Source organism: Tupaia chinensis, unplaced genomic scaffold (assembly GCF_000334495.1).
Source record: "Tupaia chinensis unplaced genomic scaffold, TupChi_1.0 Scaffold000076_1, whole genome shotgun sequence".
Taxonomy (NCBI): Eukaryota; Metazoa; Chordata; class Mammalia; order Scandentia; family Tupaiidae; genus Tupaia; species Tupaia belangeri.
Window position 1 is genome coordinate 3,042,181 of NW_006159536.1, and position 8,846 is coordinate 3,051,026.

General features: G+C 38.9%; 1 protein-coding gene and 1 pseudogene across 1 annotated transcript in view; both read right to left on the bottom strand.

Annotated features, from left to right (window-relative positions):
- Positions 1-6: 6 nt before the first annotated feature.
- PARD3B (par-3 family cell polarity regulator beta) overlaps positions 7-8,846 on the bottom strand; it is a 1,250,195-nt gene continuing 1,241,355 nt past the window's right edge. The window contains exon 23 of the mRNA XM_006142461.3: positions 7-659. Within this exon, the coding sequence (XP_006142523.1) occupies positions 302-659 (358 nt within the window). The 3' untranslated portion in view covers positions 7-301. The remainder of the gene's footprint in view (positions 660-8,846) is intronic.
- LOC102473888 (lanosterol 14-alpha demethylase pseudogene) overlaps positions 5,848-8,846 on the bottom strand; it is a 3,653-nt pseudogene continuing 654 nt past the window's right edge.

The window sequence follows — 8,846 nt, forward strand, 5'->3', positions numbered from 1 at the left end:
GCTGAATTAAATAATTCTGAAAGCTTTTCAAATATCAGGTGGTATTGTTTTTATGGCTCCATCTTTCTTCTTCCTTCTGAGTTTTTTCCTTTACAAACTCCTGTCAAACTCCTGTCCCTTCTTCTTCTTCTTTTTTTTTTTTTTCTGATTAGCAAAGCTTTGCAACTTCAGTGAGAAAAAGTGATTTTGTACCATGGAGATTTCTTAACAGCAGATCTTAAGAAGACCTTAAGAGCAAGGAAGGGCAAGTTGGTGCTACATGTCTTCCTTTCCGGGCGAGGCAGATCTCAGTGGTGTTCAGCTATACAGCTGCAGTCATGGGGTTCTTCTGCCGGGGATCCTGGGTCCTGTAAGGGTACTGGTCTGGACTGCCCCCACGGGGCCCTGGTCTGCCCATTTCCTGATAGGCTGGCACTCTTTGGTGCTGAGGAGGGGAAGGTGGGACATCTTGTCGAAAGGGTCCTTTGTGCTGGGGGGCTGGAGGAGGTGGGTAGTATTGTGGATACCGGAAGTCTGCCACCCTCAGATCTGGGGGGCGGGGATAGCTCCCTTTGGGTGGATGTACAGGATGAGGTCCTGGGTAATATGGAAGCTCCCTTTTTTTGTAGAGCCCTTGAGGTGCTGCAGTCAGATAATCTATAGGATCTGCTGGACCTCCCCTGGAAAGAGAAGAGGGACACATGTTAGTAGATACTAAGCTGTCTGCTCAGCTGAAGACATTTCTCAGGCTCCTCTGCAGTTTGTCATGGCCATTCATTAGGTCTGGTCAATGGTAAGTGAGTAGAGATGATGTGTGGTCTTAAAAAGAAGAGAGGAAACATTCCTCCTTTCTCTCCTGTGTCTTGGCCATTGGAGCAGCCACAAGGTTAAAACTATGTGTTGAGAAGGGCAGAGCAATGAGAAAGCAAAAGTCTGGGTCCTTGATACCATGAAACCACTGTGTCAGCAGGACTGCTTACTCTCAGATCAGCCCCTAAGTAAGCAATGCACTTCTATCTTGTTTATACCCTTCTATGATGGCCTTTACTACAGTAGCCAGGCTAGTTTTCTAAATAAGGCAATGAGTTTGGCTCTCTTAGAGCTGGACTCATTAGGCTCTCTCCCCTTCTTGGCCTTGCTGCAGACTGTCCTAGATATGGTGATGGAAATGTACAGGTTATCTGATGTCACATACCTACTCTCCCCCGCCCCCACCAAGGATGGTATTATTTCTCCTCTAGGTCTGTGAGGTGCTCTTTCAGTGGACTGCAGTCTGTGTTCAACCCTTCTTAGCTGTTGTCATATCCTTATGTGGATCTGTATGCCCTCCCCTCTCCATAGTCCCTAGAAAAAATACCAAACCAGAGCAGAGAAGTGCCCACCTAGAAATGATATATAAAGTGCTTAGTCTACTGTAAAGTCAAGAAGTGCACCAGGCCAGTAGCAAAGCAAAGACTAACCCAGCTATAAGGTGCACACAACGACTAACCCTGCTGTAAGGTGTAATAGGTAGGCACACAGAAAGGGCCAGGGCGAGAATAAACACAGAAAGTGGCCCTGTCTGGATCTCTTGCCCAAAGACAACAAGCATCTTCTCATCTATTTGCCATAACAGAAGCAATACGTCTCTAAACAATGCACAGACGACTGCGTCGTATCTAGCCTGGGGTTAAACAGATGAGTTCTGTTTGCAGCTCTTAAAATCCTATAAACCTTCTGTGCATATAATTACTACCACAGCTTTCCTCAGATCTTCCCGCTTTTTACCAGTACCCCTTTTATGATTTTTTAAGAACGAAAATGGGAACCATAATAATTAAGGAAAAACTCCCCAAAGTTAGAATATAAACCGCTAGGACACTAGAAAGAAATGACAGAACTGCTAAGAATACAGTGTCTGTGGCTAATCAAGCACTGTCAATGAGGGTCAAAATCACCCTGTAATCTGTGCAGTTGGAGGTTAAAACAGCTCTGTAAGTTCCCCCAATCAATGAAGATTTGACAAGCTCCACACTTAGGTGCATGTGGAAAGCAGCCTGTGAACACATCCATAAAGGATGAACGATAGAATTCTTTCCCCACTTTTTTGGTGTCTTAATTTGGCAATGTGTAATAATGAAAGATAGATCCTTGAGCTTGGGGTAATTTACTTAGTGAGAGTTTTCAGATAAAAAAATTAAATTGTTTGCGTACAAGTTATTATAGCATCAGCTGCTATTATTCAGGGCGGCTTGCTTTGCTCTATTTTAAATTGCCCATGACAAATAGAACACAAATGCATAATCTGTCACTCCAGCGCTGGGAAATAAAGAATCTGGATTTCACCTTTCCTTTTTTTCAGACTTTCATTTTTTGGTTGAGAAAATGTCCAGCTTTCATTACATCTTTTATCATAAATATTTTTAACCTCCCTCCCTCTGCCCAACCCCACCACACTTATTTCTATTTCCTTTTGGTTAATGTTGGAGATTTCTGAAACATTAAAAAAAAAAAAACCAAACAATTCTTAACCTGTGCTTTCTCTTAAAATCCACTGAAGATATTTCTCTGCATGAAGTGAAACATGTGGTTTTTCTGCATTCATTTTAAGCCCTTAGGATAAATCACTGACATTTGCAACACACAAACATTATCTGCCTTAAAATGAACATATGACCAGTGTTCCCTCCGGACTCTCTTAACATGAATGTTTCCTGTTTAAAATGGAAAGAGAGAAAGGAAGCATTCCAGGCCTTGGACTTTTAGGATCCTGATCTTTCCCCCAGCTATTTCTCTCTTTTAAAACAGAACATTATAAAAGACAGGAGCACCGTGTTTCATTAATTTTGGGAGAGACAATCCAGATCAAGTGATGACGGGGCAGAAGCCACCCTGTGAAAGTCTGCGACAGTGCAGGCTACATGCACGTGGGGGAACATTTGCTCTCTTCTCCCACACCTCGCCCCTCTGACACGGCCAAATCTCACAGCCAGGAGAAGGGAGGCTTCCCATGGGCAGATAGGGCAGACCTCAAGATAGGGCTGTGGTCCCATATTGCTGCCTCTGAGGGGAGATTTTATGGCCGGAGTGTACTTCTATTGGGGCAGAAACTGAGTGAGGTAGCTGTTCTTTGTCAAGAAATGAAATCATGGAAATTGTCTTTTTCTGTAGAACTCACCATAACAGTTATCATTTTTAATTTTGCAGAGAGAAGAAAGACAATGAGGTGGCCTATAAAAACACTGTTCGAAGTTCAAACACTGCTAGAAGAATGCTTCATTCTTTTGGGGCGAGTATGGTGCTGTTACTTATAATAATCTTTTGCTCAAAACTGATCATTTCTTCTGCCCACACAGCGTCTAAGTTCTTGTGAATAATATCATATGTGTGTGTATATACATGCACACACACACACACATATTTAAAAAGACAATTTTTAAACAGGGAGGAAATTGTCCTCATCTACTATAAAATTTAATGTAGGAGGAAGAAGAAGAAGCTTAAGTTTTAGCTTTGTTAATCTTGAGTTTTCCTTTTCATAGTCTCTTTATTTGTGTGAAACTCAATGTTTGTAAGAAAGTGCAAAAAACAAGCCATTCCAAGGCCTAAGCAATGCTTATCATAGTGACTGATGCTTCATTCTTTGGGCCAGCCTTGAGAAATGCAGGGGCAGCTTCCTTGAGAGATTCAGATTAAAACCACGATCCAAAGAGCACACATATCAGTACTTGCTGAACCTTCATTTTTCATATGACCTAAAGTTTTATTTGTATGTGCTATTATTTTTAAAGAAATACTTACAACTGAAAATATCACTCAAACATAATATTTACTTAAGGAAAGTGAAACAAGTCTATATTCATTTTGTTTATAACATTACATGTTGAAGGACCCGTCATGAAAATACCTCTAATTTTAACTTTTTGCTTCACTTTATTTTTGATTAGGCTTAATTCTAGAGGCCAGAAGGGCTCAGATTTGGCTTGGGAAACTCACAGAAATTATCTCCGGCATACAATTTTTAATCATATAAAAGATGCATGAAATAATGTTAAAACATTTAAGTCTGAACATGACAAAGTTATGTTATTTACATATAAAGAACTTCCTTTACATGGAGTTTTCTTCCTTTTGCCATCTTAATTTGTCACTATTTTCATTAAGAGAAAAAAAAAAAAAGAAAGCAATGGGGATGGGGGGTTGGAAATCAAAGGCTTAGCTAGTGAGATCTCCAGTCCCTGGAGACCAACTATCTTCATTTTATGCAAGGATGGAAGACAGGCTCCTATATTTGCTAAGATGATCCTCTTTGGGAAGAGGGCTCAGTATTGGAAAGACAGTTACTGGCAACCTTTTCTAGAAATGATGTGGCTAGCCTCACTGGAATAGATAAAGAGGCATGCTCAATTTTAAATTCTCCCATCTCTGTATCTATCACCCTCCCAACTGGAAAGAAACGCTCTTCTGTGTTCACCACCATTGGTCATTCTCACCTCATCTCTCATTCACCCTGCCACATGCTACCTATGGACTACACTAAAGTAGGAGCATCTTGAAGCAAGGAACAACTGACTCTCATATGTCTAATCATCTCTCTTGGAGTCTAACACAGAGCTTTGTTAACTATAAGTTTAGCTCCATAAATGGAGGCTGAATTTGTTTAAGCTTGTTTAAAGTAAAGAGAAAATCCACATGCATGCCCAGTAACACAAAGGGTAGGGTCAGAGGTGGATAGAAGAGTAAGAGGAGAAAGCAGACTCCCACTGGGACCCAGAGGTTGACGATGACTGGGGTAAGTCTGATTTCTTTTTTTTTTTTCTCTCAAACAATTTTAATATGAGAAATTGTCCCAAAACAGAGATTCTGTGGTTAGAGCTTGACATAAGTCTTCTAGCCTCTTAAACAGAACTGTAAAGTACAGAAAGGAAACTATTTTAGCCCCATCTAGTAAACATAGAATATGAGTCACATTACGGGTATCTCATATAGTTAAGCCCTCAGTTATAATTGGAATTGTTGGTTCCTGAACACAGGCTTTATAGAATGTGACAAATGATAGTATTACTCACAACCCTGTTTCACATCTTAAAAACACCTTAAGAGTCAAAGTTCCCTAATCAAAGTTTATATTAAAAAATTAAATCAACAGAACTAGTAACAGAAACATCCCTATCTTGGACTCTAGAGAGGAAGCAGGGTACAACCTTGAGCCAAAGAAGAGAAAAACTTATGCCTTAAAGTACTTTTGGACTTTTGGACTTTCACACAGATGTGACCTTGTAGAAAATTTACATATTTATCAAACAAATATGTAATGTCTAATAATTAGATCAAGATACATAAACAGTATTTAGTACTCATAATATTTTTGGGAAATATCAAAATCATAGTTCTAGATCTCTCAATTTCCTGTAGGTAGTGCTTCTACTTAAAATTCCAAAGGATGTATTTTTCTACAACATGGGTTCATCATTGTCAAGTATCATCATACCAAAATACAATAAACAGTATTTCCTTTTATCCAAGGCTTTAGACCTGAGTTTATTCCCTATTATTCCCATCCTAACCACACATAACAGACTTCCAAGATAAATGAACAACTCATGGCTTCCAAATATCTCACTGGGATTTTTATCCCTTGCAGAAGTAGTCCAAGATTTGATACCTTGAACTTACTTGCCAAGAGCTATGTATTCTCTTAAAGTTAACACCTAGAAATCATATTATTTAGAATCTGCCAATTATCTTCATCTCGTTATACAATTATTTTGGCTTCTTCAAAGCACAGTAATATCAAGACTATTAGAGTGTCAAATGCTATTAGATTTCATAGAACCATTCACTTAATAAAACACTAAAGTCATAAGTTACACTGTTTGTCTTTTAGAATCACTCACTCAAAAACACAAGTGTACTATGAGAGTTTTTCATAAACTTCATTCTCTTCCAATGGTTTTGCAGCTTACAACCCATTAGCTCCTCACAGTCTCTTTCATTGGGATCTTTGTAATGGATAACTGCATTTTCAGGGGTGTGAATAATGGTTGTGTAATTCACAGTGGGAAAATATTCATCAACAAGAGCAAATTCATACAAATGAAACATAATAGACCAAACTGTCCTAATTTGAACATAGGCAAAATTTTCCCCGATACAATGATGATGCCCAGCTCCAAATGGCACATAGGCAAACTTCTCTCTGGGTTATCCTGTAAGTGGCAATCAGGATTAAAGTCCAGATGTTCTACCATGAGTCTTTTAGTCTTTGACAGTAGGAGAAACACACACCTGATGCCCTGGAGGAATGGTATACCCTGGCACAGTGTGAGGAGTTTTTGGTCAATATCATATCATAGGAGCTTTAAGTTGTAATCTTTCTTTTATACAGTGATCAAGTATATTTAGATCCTTGAGCTAGTCATAAGTTAAAGCAGGTGGGTCCTCCCCACAAACTTTTTTTATGTTCTATACAACATTTTTCTTGAAGTGTTTTGTTTCTGATCAAAAGAAAAGCCCATCTAGGCACTAGTGATTGAGGATGTATGTTGTCCTGCCGAGAGCAGTCCAATAAGCATCCTTGCTGTTTCATCATCTGTCAAAGAGTATCCATCCTTGCATGTAGACTCTAATGAAGTTTGGAGAACATCATCAATTTTTTTCTTCTGATTTCTAATTTTTGAAGAGGAAAGGAGATAGAGAAAGGAGGGTGGGTTGCATAAAGAGTTGGATTGGTTTCAACACAGATGACTAAACTTTTATCAGGGTAAAGGTTTGTCTTAGTCACGAAGAATGAGATTATACTGCCTTATCTCTGTTACCTAGCAGAATACTTGAAACACAGTAGGTGTTCAGTAAAACTGGGACTGGCATTTAATTGCCTTGATTTACCAGTAAAGCCAGAATGATTATCTAGTGCTTAGGAAATTGAGATCTATCTTGATTCAAAATGAACTGGAAACTGGGTTTACTAAGTGCAGATTAAGTGTATTTATTCAAGAAACTGTATGGACTATATTTTAAGTACCTGGACATGAGGGTTGAGGAACATAAGCTAGAGATTGAGGGGATGCCTAGGTTTCCTCTGTCCCGGTGTTCACCAACCTTTTCTCCACAAGAATACACAAGATGGACAACTTTCATATAGACATATGTGCCCTAGAGAGGCAGAGACAGGATTGTGCAAACTTCTCTACCACCTGCTGTAATTCAATGCCCTTTCCTCCCATTCAAAAAATAACAGGGGAATTCAAGTGAGTGGGAATGATATTATTAAGAGAGAAAAACTTGAGTCTGCTATAATTCATTAAAATAAGGCATTTGTAACCTTCAGTTCTTGAAATATCAGTGACAAATTCTAATGATACAGAGCAGATAATTATTCAGCTGTGTCTCAAGGCTGAGTTTAAGAAGCACCACTGTTTCTCATCTAAGGAGCTCCTATCAGGAAAAGGAAGAATAGATGAAGCTGAAGAGTCACAGAGGGAAAAAAAAAAGGAAAAAAAAAAAAAAACAACTAAGAGACACATTAGTAACTCGAAGATAGAGGAGGTGAATTTAGCAGGTAGATAAATACGGCTGCAGTAGAAAGTATAAAAACCATGAAGAATTTATAGGCAAAGTTAAGTATGTTCGGTTTAGGAATAAGCTTTGGATGGTTCACTTATGAAAAAGCTTCCAAAGGACAGAATCTTGTTCTTCTTACTTTCTATAACATACTGTGTGTGCTATTAGCAGCTGAAACAAAGGCAATTTTTTAACTTCCAAGGTAACCTTTATAGGTTTCCTTTTTTGGTAATAATTGACTTGTGATCAAATTCGAGGCTTGAATAGGAAGAAGTTATGTGATGTAAAACTCCCTGTGCTGAGAGGTGCGTGTACTCTCTCTCAGACCTGTTGTCAGAAAGTTGCCATCTGGCAAAGCCATCCTACTCTCAAGCACGCCACACATAGATTATTTAGTGGCTGTTCTGGTGTCGGTGCTTTCTTCTAGGTTCTTCTACAAATACTGCAAAGCTTTAAAAAAAATCAGTGTAAACTAATATACTTGTAGGCGTTTGAGTCACCCATGCTATGTGGACAGAGATGCTTTCAGTCTGTGTTTAGAATTCCTTCAGTGTCAGGTTTCCAGTTATCGGGCCTTCATCCTTGGTCCCAGCACGAATATGGTGGGCAAGGATTAGCAGAGACCTCTGCAATGTATATTACATAGCTTTGATTTCGGCAGGTTTTACAGAATCATAAAATATAATGATCATTTGATGGCCTATGTTATAGAAATGATAAGGAAAAAAAAATCCACTTTCATCACTCACATTTCCCATTGCATTATGAGGAGAGGGCTTTTGCTCTTTGCAAAGAACTGGAATGGGGAGAGAGTGCAGCCACAGAGCCTTTTGGCCCTTGTCAACACCAAAGAAATGTTTGCAAAGAAAATGAAGGAGAAATGATAATGACTGAGTGGTCAGAAGATCTTTTGAAAACAGTTTAAAACAAATATAGCCTTGATCACCCATATTTAATTCCTTCTTTCAGTTTTTTTTCAGCAATGACCACACATACGAGAACTCAGTTATTAACACACGGAATGTGCAGTGAATCTCGGATTCTATACGACAGTTTGGCAGACGTTATCTGGAAATAGCCCTTAAGGGTGTTTCACCCTGTCACATGGTGGGGAGTATTCCCTAAAGTGGTCCTGCTAAAATAATTTCCTTTATGAGTGGGTGAGAGGATTCTAAAGTGGGAGCTGAGGACAATTAGAAAGGACAAACATGAGAGCATATGTAGGGAAGGAAATCTTGTGGAAAACAAAAGCTGTTCTATGCACCGCAAAAAAAAAAAAAAAAAAAAAAAAAACAAAAAAAAAAAAAAAAAAAACCACGAAAAAA